Source organism: Poecilia reticulata, chromosome 13 (genome assembly GCF_904066995.2).
Source record: "Poecilia reticulata chromosome 13, P_reticulata-male-v2, whole genome shotgun sequence".
NCBI lineage: Eukaryota > Metazoa > Chordata > Actinopteri > Cyprinodontiformes > Poeciliidae > Poecilia > Poecilia reticulata.
The window spans coordinates 10,158,739-10,173,776 of NC_088842.1; the positions used below are offsets into that span (position 1 = coordinate 10,158,739).

At 41.1% G+C, this 15,038-nt stretch overlaps 1 protein-coding gene and 1 long non-coding RNA gene across 8 annotated transcripts in view; one reads left to right on the forward strand and one right to left on the reverse strand.

The window, feature by feature from the left end:
• schip1 (schwannomin interacting protein 1) overlaps positions 1-15,038 on the forward strand; it is a 264,588-nt gene that overhangs the window by 232,535 nt on the left and 17,015 nt on the right. Inside the window, exon 1 of one of the 7 annotated variants that reach the window (XM_008425831.3) lies at positions 4,903-5,234. The exons of 4 other annotated variants lie outside the window; for them this stretch is intronic. In XM_008425831.3, the coding sequence (XP_008424053.1) occupies positions 5,205-5,234 (30 nt within the window). In that variant the 5' untranslated portion in view covers positions 4,903-5,204. Of the gene's footprint in view, positions 1-4,902; positions 5,235-12,714; positions 13,133-15,038 lie in introns of those variants that run through there. 2 more of the 7 variants (XM_081614874.1, XM_008425830.3) reach the window with 2 other exon arrangements.
• Positions 8,112-10,609, reverse strand: LOC108166831 (uncharacterized). Its single transcript, XR_001777235.2, has 2 exons — positions 10,330-10,609; positions 8,112-8,350 (listed from the first exon to the last, which is right to left on the reverse strand). It is a non-coding gene; the product is annotated as an uncharacterized LOC108166831 (long non-coding RNA).

A 15,038-nucleotide genomic window follows, 5' to 3' on the forward strand; every position in this document is an offset into this window, starting at 1 on the left:
CTGTTCATGGGGATGAAGTGTTTCACATATTTTATTTTTTTCATCTTTTATGTTTCTATTAAGAGGTTTCTGTTTTGTTATAATTTATAAGTATATCTATGTTTAATAATGTGATAAAACCATCAATTTCTGTTTAGTCAGTTTACATTTAATACGGCTAACACAAAATACTGTAAAAGTTTATTTCTGCATATTATGAAAGATTTAGCCCCTTATGTTATGGAAAGATGGTCGGCCTTGTCGACACAAGAGAAAACTTAGGTTTTTAAGAAAATGAACGCTGATTGGTTAGTCATTAGTCGATGGATAAGCTCAACCAACTTTAGATGAACTCATTAATCTGTAACTTGCATCTCTAATGCAGACGCTTCATTTTAGAAGATGAGAATATGCCCAGGGTTCTTGCAGCTTTTCACCGACCAGACAGTGAACTCATCAGAGGGTCGGTGTGTGGGAGGCTTCGACTGCTACCGTCCGCCGTCTCCCACTAATAATAGTCTTTGTTCTGTCATCGTTGTGCCAGTTTGGGCCACTTATATAATCAACGTTTTTAAAGCTGTATTTTTTGCTCTTGAATCTCATTTGACGGCCTTCAAAAGTGATTTGTAGACATGATGTACGAACAGCCCAGAGCTCTCGCTGTTGTTTTGTCCTCATTTGGTGTAAATTAAGTAATGCTGTGTATCGGTCTCCACCTGTGCTTTGACTCAGATTGTAACCGTGACAACCATGTGAAGGTCAGATTTGGGGATGCGGGAGGAGAGGAGATGAGGTTAGAGATGTCTCTGGACTGACTGCTACCATGGCGACGGAGGAGCAAGGGGAGGTTGCCTTGACTTAATTTATCTGAGCAGATCAAAGTTTTTCACTTCTCACCATGTGTTTATATTGAAAAGAGAGAAGCAGCAGGCTTTTTTTCTGATCCCGCAGATTTGAACTCATGGCGGCTGAAGTGAGAACGTCACATTCCAGTGTGTTAGGTTTCATTTTAGTCTTCAGCAGTCATAAAAACGGACAAGACTTTGTTTAAAAACAAGCTGCTTTAAACTGGTTGATACAGAAAAGCCTAGCTTAGACTGCGAACTTCCCAACAGAGAAACCAAATGTTGTGTGATTACATTTGCCACCAGATTGCTGTTCTTGGGATCAAATCTTTGTTGACGCACCGTGGCAGCTTTTTATCTCTGATTTTTGTTAAGCTTAGTGAAATATATTATGAGAACAGAAATTAAAATATTTTCCCAGCATTCTCGCCGTGAGGAGTCATTACTTATTTATATTAGGAGCAGAAACAGGCGGCATAATGGTGCAAGTGTGAAAGAGCAGCCGCTGTAATACAGACAACATAAGTCCCTCTAGGATGTTGCAATGTTTGGTTATGATTGTTGCAGCCTAAAATTACTGGTTTTACAACACCTTTTTCAAAAGGTTGCAGTTGAAATAAACAAAATAAATAAACTTTATTTTTGCTATAACATGATCTTGCAAGAAAGTTGCACACAACCTTCCCAAAAAAGGACAGGATTTTAACATAGTTAATATTTAAAGTGCAAATATTATCCTACTTGAAAAAGCACTCTTCATCCAAATCAAATCACATCCTGAGGAATTTTCAACGTTCAAAGCATGAAGCTGATAGGTCAGATTTGCGTAAAAGTTGCAATGATGGGAGAAAATTTGCAAGTCTCTGCAATATTTGCGAACGATGAGTGAATTTACAGTGATAGTTGAGATCACAACTTCTCGGAAGCACTTCAAAAATGACTGAGTTTACATTTTAAACTTCTTATATTAGCGATTAGCGTTGTTAGCTTTTCCAACATTACTGAGACAGCCGTGTTTGCGTGTTCCCCAGAAGTTAGTATCTACTGAAATAGATATTGTACAAAATGTACACTTCTTCAGGTTCGTTTTTTTTTTAAGCCAAAAAAAAAGAGGAAGAAAAGTGTGCACTAATGTATTGGCACTATGTGTTTGGCTCTTTCAATTTTTTCCTCGGAAGCATCTAGGAAAAAATATCAATGTTGGACATTTCTGCCTGTGTTTTACTGAATCAACCTCGCCTCTTCTAAAGCCATGAGTTCGTACAACCATCTTCGCACATCCACTTCAACCCCAGCATCATCTGCAGCAAACTGGAAAGGGTTCAGTTACTTGCCGTTCCACTTTTTTTCTCTAAGCTTAAATAAGCTTACTTGTAACATTGAATCAGATTAAGAAGGCTTTCGTGAGGCCGAGTTGGTATCTTTTAACACAGATGATTATGTCCTCCGGTGTCAGAAGATGGGCACCGTTCCAGTCTGTCCCAGCTGGCAGCCGAGCTGAAGGCTAAGCCGGGGCCAACCGCGCGCAGGCCTGAGCCGAGAGAGATCAGAGAGCGAGGCAGCTCATCGATCCACTTCCAGGTCATTAAACCCAAGAGTGGTCTTATTGGGAAAAGCAGCATCACCCAGGAGGGATCAATATTGGATAGAGAGGTTTGGCCCGAGAGAAAGAGACGGGTGAGAGGGCGGCACTGATGCAACCCAGCGAATGACAAAAGTGAAAGCTGGAAATAGATGCATGCTTAATTGCGCCTGGATGTAATATTTTTCATCTTCTTGTCATTAATTTGAGTTTTTGACGGGGGGAGAAAAACAAGGAGCATGTTAAGCGTTAATTTGTCGCAACAGATTAGATCCAGGTTGCTGATTTCCCTGCCGGTGTCACATCCACTGTTAATCTATATAGTTTTTATTTTGTCCTCAAATCAGAACCGGTGCATGCTTATCTTTTCCCGCTTTGAGAGACCCCCATCCCTCATGCAGTGCTTTGACTCATGATGAAGTAACATTAATCATTTCATGTGAACACTGTCCAATTTCTCTGGGATGGAGGGAGCAGATTTGGACTCATTTAAACATGATTTATCCAGTCGATTCCAGTTTCTGCATCATGACATGAAAGTCATCCACACCTTCCAAGAATAGTTTGCATGAGCTTCTCCAAGACAACATTATGAGAAAATGTGAATGCTAATCAGCCCTTATGAATTTTATTTCTTCAATTTTATGGTTTTTGTATTTCTGGTCTTTTTGTGCCCAGAACAGTTTGAAAGGAAAAGGGAAGTCTTTTACAGACAACGTTCTTTTTGGATCTGCCTTCGGGTTATTTATTTGAATACTTTCTTTGAAGCTGATGACTGAAGTTTATTTTCTATAATTTACTCACAGCTTACCGTAAGGAGATGTGCTAACATGACGTCAGTAAGTAATATCTACCAGACCAGAGGACACTCTGTTCTGGTTTCATGAGTCAACTGTACCAAAGGGGAATCAGAATCACAATCAATAGAAATAGAATCTAAGATCCTCTTTATAGTAATTTATATTTTCAAATCAAAATCGAAATACTCACCTACCAAAATAAATAAATAAACTAGTAGGCTGTGGTAAAGTGCATGAACATATCAGTAAAAGAAGTTGCAGGCTTGTACTCTAGATGCCTTACTGGTTGTTTACTGGTAGTGAATTGTTTTTAAATGTCAAGAATTTCCAAACTAACCATATGAAGTCGTTAATGACTAAGTCTGGACTATGAAAATCTCATCATCAATTTAGATGCGTTCAGGCAGCCAGCTGTGGAACCGCTTACATTTATTTACATCAGTTTTTGCCAATAATTACTGAAATATAACGTATGCATTTTTCTTATGTCGTAAGAAATTAGCAAACTAATACTGAAGATGATTTATTGTCCTAAAACATTAGCTGCTATTATTATTATTATTATTATTATTCGTCAGCCTATTGTCCTTGCTGTTCTAAGTTTTACCTTCATGTTATCTATTTTAAGTCTTGCTTTCTTTCTCTTTCAATATGTCTTACAATATGCATTTTCCTTTTAATTGTCTTCACACATCTTCCTCCACTTACTGATAAATATGTCACTGTAACTGAAAATAGCTAACTTTGAATCTTCTTTCATCAGTAACAACATCCACACCGAACAGTGTTGCAGTTCTGATCTGGTAGCACTAAGGTTATGGTAAATTTACAAACTAGAAAATATGATTTTAAATATATTGTTTTTTCAGTGGTCCATCACCAGCTGATTTTTGCGTGCATTTCTAGCTAGGTGCTTTTTAAAGTTTTGTGTTCGGTTAGCATTTATCTTTGCACACAGCGGTAATAATGCATGGAAGGTTTATTTAGTACACAAACAAGGAAAACGACAACATGGATTTTTCCCAGTAGTGAAAAGATGTCTGAACTGAGTAATGAATAGACGGGGAAGAGAGGAATTATCTGAGTAGTTTTGATGTGGATTATAGAGCGGCCATCTGCTGCCGAGGGATTATAGTCTTACAACAAGACACAAACAATGAAGAGAAGCTGCACAGTCAACGCATTTCCATTCATGACCCGTAATTTCAGGAAACAGAAATATACAGATAACATTAGTGACGGGGAGATCTTTGTAGTTTTTAAAGTATAAAAACTTTGGCTATATATGATGTCTTTGGACACCTGCTTTTGATATTTAGCATTTTTACAGACTTTCTTATGAAAATGTAAACTTCTGTCGATAACTGTGTTATATTTTCACTCTGATGATGATGGTGCAGGACTGAGGAATGAAAGTCGGTCCTCTGCCCTCCCTCGTCTCTCCTCCTCTGGCGTAGCTCCACATTAAAAGTCGGACGACATCCCGGCTCTGGCCCACGTCACCCCCTCCGTTCCCATCTCCGCGGTCCCCTCTCCCCAACCGGCCAGCTCCGCTTACACTCAGCTCAACACAACTCCTCCCTCTTTTCAGTCCAAAGCAGAGAGAGAAAACCAAGCTCTCCCCTCTCTCGCTCTCTAAGCCTCTCTCCCATTCTCTCACCCCTCCTCCTCCCGTCTCTCGCGCCCCTCCTTCTTTTTCAGCGTTTGGGAAGCAGATCAAACCCTACCCTTTTTTTTTTCCTTCCTCTTAAAGAACAGAGCAGATAACAAGCAACAATTCAGAGCAGAGGGTGGGTGAAGACTTCCCCGACTCGAGGCTGGGTACAAGCTGTGGACTTTTTTAAAATTTTCCACCGCCCTGTTAGTTCGGATCCAGGACTCATTGGGACCTCTCCCCGCTCTTCCCTTTGGAATACCGCTGCAGGGCTGGGAATTTCATCCCAGTCCCGCTTCTGTTCATTCCAGCTCAGCCAGCCCCGTTCTAGGATGCTGTGAAGGATGGTCCACCAGGAAAACTGTTCTTACAAGGTAGTCCTCAGAGGAAAAACTGCTAAGATTTACATGCTTCCTTGGGATTCTCTCTCTATATATATACCCTGTTGTTACTGACTCTTTTGTGCAAGTGTTAAATATTTGTACCTCAAAGCATTTGCAAGCTTTGAATGCAACATTTAGACAAGGCGATTGTTACACGTGTGTCTCTGCAAGAAACTATGTGGGAGTTTTTCTTTTGCCTCGCCTTACGTGATTGTGTTGTGAATCCGATGTCTGGCTGGTTGCTAAGAGAGCACTTGACTCATGGGAATAATGCCTTACCTCCCATTCACGTCCTCCTCCATACAGCCTCATCAGTCCAGGCATGATGCCTGCAACTTTCCCAGTGTGTAAAAACTCTGCATTTGTTAACATTTTTAGAAAAAAAATGTAACCCCTAGTGTGGCAGGGGTTACATATTTCTAAAACCAGTGAAGAAAACATACAGTTGTTGCTTGAAAAGGCTTTCCTGATGTGTGTGTGTGCGTGTGTGCGTGCGTGTGATTCTGTGGGTGCATCTTCCATTATATCTTAACAGAAAAGTGGGGGAAATTTAGCATTCTGCATTCCGGCTGTGGCTTTCCATAAAGGGAAGAAAAATCTGCATTGCAGTGGAGATGGAGAGTAAGAACGAACAGAGAGGTGGATGAAAGGCAAGAAAATGAGCTGAATATGCCTGGGGAAGAAGCACTGTATAAGGAAGATGGAGCTTCTTTGATATGGGGAGTTTTACAGAGACGAATGCTTGTTTGGTGTTTCATCAACATGAAACTTTGTAACAAAAAGTCTAAATTATAACTTTGAGAAGCACCGATCGCCAATTTTACAGCTCTCTGTCATGTAGAAATAGATTTTTAGACAGTTGTGATTTAAGAGCTACAATTTTTTTTCCTTCATAAGATGACCATTGAACTTTTTAGCAACAAGATTCTGGGCTTTTGACACATAAGTGTCACAAAATATTACATTTTTTAACATATTTTCCGTTTAATATAAATAACATTTTTATAGAACTTTAGTATACTTGTTAGATCATCAAATAAATCAGATTTATTTGATGTAACTATGAAGGAGCATCAAGAATCCTCCCTTCAACTGATCATTAACTAGTTAAGTTGAGAACAGAGGCGACATCACACTGTGTGTGTTCGAGAGAGCAGTCGCCACTATACAGCTCCGCAGTTAAATTAACAGATTTAACTAAAGGTTCAACACATCTTGGTGACAGAAAAAGCATGTTAGCTAATGAGAATCTGTAAAAAAAAATTTTTTTTTTGAGTAATTTCTAACTTTCAAGCTTTCTCTAACTTTATTCTTGAAAACCTGAGAAATCCTAAATACAGATAACGCTCCAGCCAGATTATTGACTGCAGAAAGTAACGTCCAGTCAGAGAGAAGTTACTAGAGTATAAGTTGCATCCACTACTCAGAAATATTGCGGCTGGCAGAGATGAATCTTGGCAGATTGGCAGAATGAAGTTTTAAGTTATTTTAGACTGACTTTCTTAGCGGCTGACAAATCATTTCATCGTCAGCACACAGGAATAGGAAAACACAGCATCACTGCTTCTTTAACCAATGAATTCCCTTGTCAGGAATGTGAATCTAGACTTGTGTGTGTTGGGAAGCAGCTACGGACTCCGTGCCATGTTCTGTGGTAGATAACGGCTCGGCAGAGTGACAGAGAAGATGGCGGGATTGAAGAGAAATGGAGCAGGAGATAACCAGTGGAAGCACAAACGGATAGACGGCAGATGAAACGGGCAGATAAAGGGAACAACAGGAAATTCATCCACAAACCCCAAAAGCAAAGGGAGCAAAGCAAGAAATTGAACTGATGTCCAACTCTTTGAGGAAACTACAGTGGAAGCAGATAAGGATAAAAAGATTCTGTCAACATCAGCTCGATATACGAGTCTAAAAAAGCTTGGAAGATGTCAGGAAGACGTCTGACACTGTGTGCTTGATGCGTGGGTGGAAATACAAGAGAAACAGACCCAATAAGAGAAAGCATGAGGGCGGTGACAGGAACAGAGGGTTCAGGCTCTGATAACAGCTACTCTCTGGAGACCCCTCAATTAGACCTGTATCCTGGCAACCAGGCCAGGCAGAGCCCCTCGCTTATATGTAAAACACAGAGCCGCCGCGGGGACGGAAAGAAGCAAAGGGCAATGACAGAACGCAGGAGAGGGAATTAGCGTAATGAAGAGCTACAATGGTCAAGACGTAATTAGATAAAGTGTTGAATGGAGGAGGTCGGGGAAGGTGTTGTAGCCGTTTTCTCCTCCGGTGGTCTCCTGGGACAGCCCACGTCTGAAGGGAGTCTCCGCTCTGAGTCTCCGCATTGTTTCTTCCCGTCCTGATTTAAATAAGGTGTGGTTCTACATTCGTTTCTCTATAGCTTTTGATGCTGTGAAGAAAAGAGCAAAGAAAAGGCGAAGTAACACAGAATATTCCCCTGTTTCTACAGACAGCTCACAGTGTTTTAAGGCTCTCTGTGTCTGAAAGAGTTAGTGGTTATGCGACAGTTTTGGAAGGCCGCTGAAGCATAGGTCTGACTCATAGTTTCTTAAAATTATCCATTGATTTTGCTGCTGAAGAATAAGTAGAAATTGGGTGATTGGGTGGCTCAGTTGGTAGAGGCTGTAGTTCTCGATGCAGTCGTCCTGGGTTCGACTTCCGATCTCAGGCCATTTCCTGCTTCCCGTCTCTCTCCTCCCTGCTTCCTGTTAATTCATTGTTCAGCATTGGCCTAGTAGAGTTTAGATCTGGCTTAAAAAATCCGCCCACGCCCGTAGACATTGTGTCCAGAGCCCAATGTGGCCCGACTAACTTTAATTATAAGCCCGAGCCCAAAGGAAACCCAACATATTATTATAATTGGTTTTACTGCTTTTATTTGTAGACCACCATGTATTTAAGCAGTGTGACGTCTCTCATTTTTAGCTTTTGTTTAACATCTTACAGCTCCATTTTGTCACTTTTTGTAACCACAGGTGCAACTCTTCTTGGGATGTGTGATTGGTCCGATCTGCACTGCTTCAGACCCTGCTTGAATTTCGGTCAGATTTATGGTTTGGGCCATAAATCTAAACTCTTGCCACCAGAGCCTAAAAAAAGTTATAGAAAGAAAGAAATTCATCATCAGAACACGAAAATAACAGATCTACTTCACTTAATTAAGCATTTAAGTGGGAAAGTGGGGGGGAAAAAAAGTAGGTTGCTATGGCGTCTGACATCTCGGTTTATAATCTCGTTCTCTCACTCTGGTGGAAAAAAATCTCCGAGCCTCACAGAGCTGTATTACTGTCAACAGCTGCAGCAGCGCCAGGGGTGTGAACGCTGATGGAGAGATTTATGCATTAGGCCACAGTGTGTCCTCACAGGCTGGTGCGGTCCTGGCAGCACGCTGAGTCTGTAGGCACTCTGAGGGAACGCTGAATCATGCATGGCTTTGGGTCTTTCTCTGTTGTTACGTTTTGTTTATGTTGACAAGCTCATACAGTGTGATGGATAGGGCTGAGAGAGTTTTCCAGTGTAAGTCTATATGAGGTTTAGCCTGACGAATAACAAACTAAGAGTAGCAGAAGATGCAGGATGTTCTACTGGAAGATCACATTTGAAGAACAGACCACGTTTATTGTTTGTTATATATCTTAGCTTGGGTGACTTTACATAGAATGTTGCTCTAAAGATAGTCTTGAGCCCTATTTCACTGTGAGATTAATAATTTCTAGTCTAAATTGATTGATTTAGAGTTTTACTTAAAAGAGCAAAGCAAGAATTATTCCCAATGCAGCAAAAATAAAACATTAATATTGTTACTACTATTGTGTTGTCTGTAGCATTTATTTATGCTTGCAAGTAAATATAGAATAAACAGCCATTAAATGTAAAGTTTTTAAGTTCTTGTTGCATCAAATTTCTTTTTGCGGTTGTACTCTTCGTAGAGTAACAATTGGAGTCTATACAAGGTGATGCTAGCTGGTTAGCTCAGGTAGCTTGGAATTGACATCCTCACCAACAAATTGCATGTTATTTTTAAAGCCGTTTGTAAGTAAGAGTATTATTGCCTTTTGACTCCATCCCAGCCTGTGATTTAGGGTCCAGATTAGTCTTTCTTCAATCAGCTCATGCTGCATTTCATTTACCTGGGAAGTCATAATTAGAAACATGGATTTGACATCAGACTCAAGGTAACAACATTCCAGTTAAAAAGTCAGAATTTCAACATGGCGGCGCCTGTAGACGTTGTCTGCAGCAAAGCAAAGAAAAGTCTATTCATGAGACCAAGCTGCTTCACAAGAGGTGGATTCTGTCAGCATGAATCTAACCTGAAATATTTGATATAGTTCTGTTCATTTTTTCACTGGCATTAGAAATTCTCCTAAACTCAACAAATTCAAACAATAAATGCTCACATTTCTTTACACTTTTTATATTTCACTCTTCACCTACATGTCCTATTTACATACTCAAGCCTGGAAAGCATTGCTTTCTTAAATGTCCATAGCTGTTTCTTATTTTAGTGCAGTGTGATGAAGGTCATTGTTTTACCATTCAACATTTCTCCTCTGGGCTAATATTACATAATTTGCAGGAGACCCCTTCAAACGTGGGCCTCTGTGGGAGCTGCAGGCCTTCCCGACGGGCCACCCTGTGCTCCTTTCACAGCCCAATTTGTTTGAAACACGAAGCATCACCATGGAGAAATTCTTGCCAGACTGCTTGGACAGCAGCGCCAGCTCTCCCCAGCTCTCCCCAGCTCTCCTGCTGAACGAAGAAGAAGCATTCAAGAGTCTCTGCTGCAAAAACAGAGGGACGGGTCTGGTCTGATTTGACGTGTATCCTCCCACTGGTACTTCTAACCTTTAGCTATGCCTTAGAAAATGTGTCAGAAATGAAAACCAAAATATCCTCATTCTGGAAGCGAAGCTCGTTCTCACAAATATAGCTGCAGACGAACACAAAGGCGCACTAAAAACGCCACCAGCCTTGGATCGGAGGCTTACAGGAGGTGCCAGGAACCGTCTCCCACAGTCGCCCTCTGTTCACTTGGAACAATAAGGCGTTCTGTGCGCAAACTTACTTTGATTCTCCCTCTCTCTCAGCTGACCCAGCAGTCAGGCCATCATGGAAAAGCGGCCTTGACCTGCGGTCCTGATGAGACTCGCGTCCGGTCGGTATCTGCTTGAAGATTCCCGTCACGCCCCGCTGACGCGTGTACGTGGAGAACTTCTTCCTTTCCAGCCTCCTTTGTATCAGTGGTGATTTCATCTTTACCATGAAGTCAGCCTCAGTAGTGAAGCAGAACATCGGGTGAGGATGATTCTGCCCCGCCCAGGCAGCCCCTCTCGCAGAAAATACTGATTTCATGGGTGTGTGTTTGTGTGTCGTCTGGTTCGTCAGTTTTCTGGGGTAAATTCAGACAGCAGGGAGACTTTTAACCAGATTCTACCTTTTATTCCAGGAAGTCAGCATTTAATTACATCAATTCAAAAAAAAATAATTCTGTTTGTCACTTAAACTCACATTTTTGTTCTTTGATTTTTTTCTTGACATTTCCAGGCAAATTCCCCAGGTTTGTTATGTTTTGCGTCCTCCTTTCTCAAATATTAGTCATCCATTCTGTCTCGGAAAGAAAACTACTAAAGTGAGTCATGTTTGTCTATTTCAGTGGCAGCTTTTTTCATTCTTTTCTCTGTCTTCTCATCCCTCCTTTTGCCCCACTTTTTGTCTTTTCTCTCCGGTTCATTTCTTATCCAAGATCTCTATGAGAGACCCATGAGAGACGCTACTTTTTTGTATGATTCACTATAAATGAAAGCGTAGCAGTTGGATGTGGAAAATGTGATTAAACTCGGTTACTTTGTGCGTTTTGTTTGAGCGGACTGACTGGAATGGAGAAGCACTGATGTGAGTTTTCTGAACTATTTCCAATCTTGATTTTTTTAAAGTCTGTCCTTCTGATATCAATTCTAGCAAACTCTTGATAAATAAAAGCATTCAAAATATTGTTTTCCAGCCCTGCAGCAGTAAGCTGTTATGAAGTAGCTATATCATAACCAGCAGTGTCGTCACTCTAATTCAGACAGCGATTCCAGGAAGCCAGACTTTTACTGAAATTTTAAAACAAAGATAGAATAATTTACAGCTGAAATTTTACCATCTTTTGCATGTGGAGTACTGCAGATGTTTTCCCTTGAGATTGTAAACTCCTACCATAACTCTGCTAACATTTGCAAACCAGGATGATTCATAACAGACACAGGTTGAAAGGTCCACCTTCCTTTTATCTGATGAACTTGGTTTCATGTCAGTTTACCTCTTTCTAATTAAGTTAAAAACATAAAATCTCCAGAAACTTGAGAAATTAAGGTTCTGAGACTGGCGTTTCTTTTTCCATACCTGATTTTTTTTTTAGTTTGCCACAGGTACATCAATAGTCAGAGCAAGACGAGCTGAAAGTTTTCTGGTCTGCAGCCAGTGTGAGATCTGGTGTGAGTTTTGATGCATTCAGTTTCCAGGAAAGAATGTGATTTTTCAGGATTTGAATTCCCTATTACTGATCAGAAGTGGTAAAGAGAAAATCGGTCAGCTCTTATCTCTGGATGCATTTCCACTCAGTACAGACGACTCTGTTAGGATTGATTAAGTTTATTGGTTAACAAAAAGGTTTGTAAGCTGCTGTTTAAAAATTTATTTTACAATCCCACATAATAAAAGTAATTAAATTGCAGAACAGAGCTAATTCTCAGGCTAATTAGGACACATTAAACATTTACATACCCTGTTTAACTGAATGTGGATTACTTCTCTTACTTTTACTTCCCCTCAATTATAGTTTCCCGCTTCCTTATCCTGCCTCCCATGTTTTTTTTTTTGTCAGTGTAACCTGTTGACATAGTGTGATTTCTGAATCTGCAGCCATATGTTTTCCTTTTCTGTCTGGGCGGCTGCGGCGAATACGTGAGTCACAGGTCGCTCACATTTTTTGCAAAGATGAGGTCAGCACACACCATGGAGAGCTCAGACTGGGAATATATCTCTGATACAGAGCACAAGCAATCCCCTTGTGTGTGAGGGAGAAAGAGAAAGAGTGTGTGTGTGTGTGTGTGCCAGACTAATGGTCCATTGTGCTCAGTCAGGGTTTATTTAGCTGGCCGGAGCTGTGGGGCTGTTGGCTTTGGAGTCCAGACGAGGCTCTATTTTTACCTTGGCAGGAAGGGAGCACACTATCCTCTCTGTTGCATGTTCACACAATTTTGCATTCATTTTCCCTCAAACATGGAGGCTTACTTGCTCTTATGGATACAAGTCTTATGAGTGCGGATTGGCTCAGATAGCAAGAGGCTCATGTCTCAGAGACACGTGTTTATACATGCACTTATGAACACGGTTTCTATCTAGAGCCCATCGCTCAAGTGTCAGCTGCTGTCCCCCCGTCAGGGAGAGAGAGAGAGAGAAAACCCCACCAGTGTGTGAGTTTCTCCTCCTCTCTGTCTGTCCCTGGACTGTGAGAGGCCAGACCCCGAGCAGAGGGTGGAAGGTAGGGAGGGTCCAGCAGGGCCTTACCTTCGCCTTCCCGGTCCTGCGGGAAAAGGTTGAGTGGAGAGAAAAGAGGAACAACATGTCAGAGGAGAAGGCATCGGGGAGAGGAGAAAAGTTTCTGGCTTCGGTTTTGAATCTTGTGGGTTTCTGGTAGCACATCTACTGGGCTGAAAATCTGGAGCCGGTCTGAAGAAATCCAGCCTGTGTTTGGGGAGGGAAGCACAAGAGAAGGAAGGAAGGAAAGAAGGGATGAGGTGAGGAAGGCGCTGGATAAAATGGACGGTGGAGACGATGCCATCAGTCAGGCGTCCGTCATCTACCTCAGTGACGACTACAAGGAGGTAAAGGAACAGGTTTGCTTTGTATCGTGTTCAATGAATCAGATGTTCATCAATAACTGAAAGGATTAGGATTTATTTAACAGGAAGGAACAAATTTCAAACAACATTCTTGGCATTTCTAGAAGCTACTCCTAGAAGCTTAGTTTTTATTTTATTTAGGAGAATTGTGTTTGGTCTTAGTGTAACTTTGAAGACACATTTACATCACACAATAAAACATGAACATTATCACTGGATGTTTCTGGAATTTCCTTTAAAGAAACACACGGTCTCCCAAATCTCCTTCTGCTTCAGTAATGCTTGTGAATTTCACTTATTTTATTTAATTCCTTTAATGACAAAGAAGTATGGCGGCATGGTTTGAACATAGCCAGAGCATTACTCTGTTTATTTGTGTGCTAATTGGCTACATGCTAATTAACTAACATTGAACGTTGCTGTAGTGACTGAACAGAAAATCAGGAGTTCAGGTCTCCTCTGGGATATTGATCAACATCAGTCGAAAAAGTCCCAAATCAGGACCGTAGTTTAATATAATAATTTTATCCAATTGGACAAATCGCACTAACAACCTCACATTGATTGCAAGCCGCCAAAAATGTTTGCTTCCAGCTAAGAGAAATTTGAACCTATTAACTCCCACTGCATTATGCACGTTTTAGATTCTCATAGGAAGATAATCTTGAGTAAAAAGGAAAATTTTTATTGAGTTGACAGGAAGTTTTAAAACAAAAATGAGTAATATGAGCTAATTTGTTTTATTTCATCTATTCCTAAGGACTTTGAACCACAGGGAAAGCATTGTTGTTCTTTAATGGTTTGTTGTGTTTTGTATTTTACCAAAATGAGATTTTCTGCTGTGCTTGTGCTTCTTGCCCACATACATGCTGTTTTGATGGGGGAAAAACTGAGCTTTGTAAATCCTCGCTTTGTTCCTTAGGAGTGTTTACTGATTATACAAAGATTTTTAGAAATAGTGATGCAGAGGTCACCTTCACACATTTGTTTTCCTTCGTATTTGGCTTTGTCCCGACTCTGATTGCAAGCTGAAAAAGTTTGTGGTTGAAAGCAAAATGGGAAGCAGAAGTCAGGCTCAAAAACATCCCCGAGATCGCTTCGTTTTGGACGTTGTTGTTGTTGTTGTTGTTGTTGTTGTTGTTGTTGTTGTTGTTGTTGATGATGATGTCACTATCGCCACCTGCTGGCACAGTATGAAATGTTTTTGGTTGGAATCTTATAGATTAGCACAAGAACTTGATGACATGTCGGATCATGTCATCAAGCCCTGAGCCCTGACAGTTGCAGACTGGAGATGGACTCGCCTGCTATTGCTGACAGTCACTGGATATTTGACAAAATTATTAAAACATATCAGGAGTAGTGCAGCCAAGACTAAAATATGGGCATCAAAGAGTTTGCATATTTGGTCCAGCAGTATGACACAACCCTGTGAGTAATCAGGTTTTTATTCCTTAATCTCCCCTTTTCTTTGGAGAAACAAACCAACATTCCTTTGCTCAGTCTTTCCCCTGAACCGTCTCATGGACAGAAACCCCACATGTGACTCACAGACCCATTGTCATGTCTAGACCCGGTTCAAGCTTCTTTTCTGCTACCATCTCTACCCCTGGCGCCCCACGCCACCATTCAGGGAGTTGTTCTTTTCCGAGCTGAGTGACAGGAGCAGTCTTGCACTGACCTGCAGCTGAACTGGAAGAGGGGGCCAAAGGTTGGGTCCCTTATCTGGGATGGAATGTTGTGCAGCCTAGAAAGACAGGTCTCAGATAACAAGAGTAGGGAGACGCACACACACACACAGACACACACACAGAGAGATAGGCTGAACAGAAATGCTGGCGTCTCCACTTTAAGTGTGTATTGTTTTATGACTACCGTTTGGTAATTG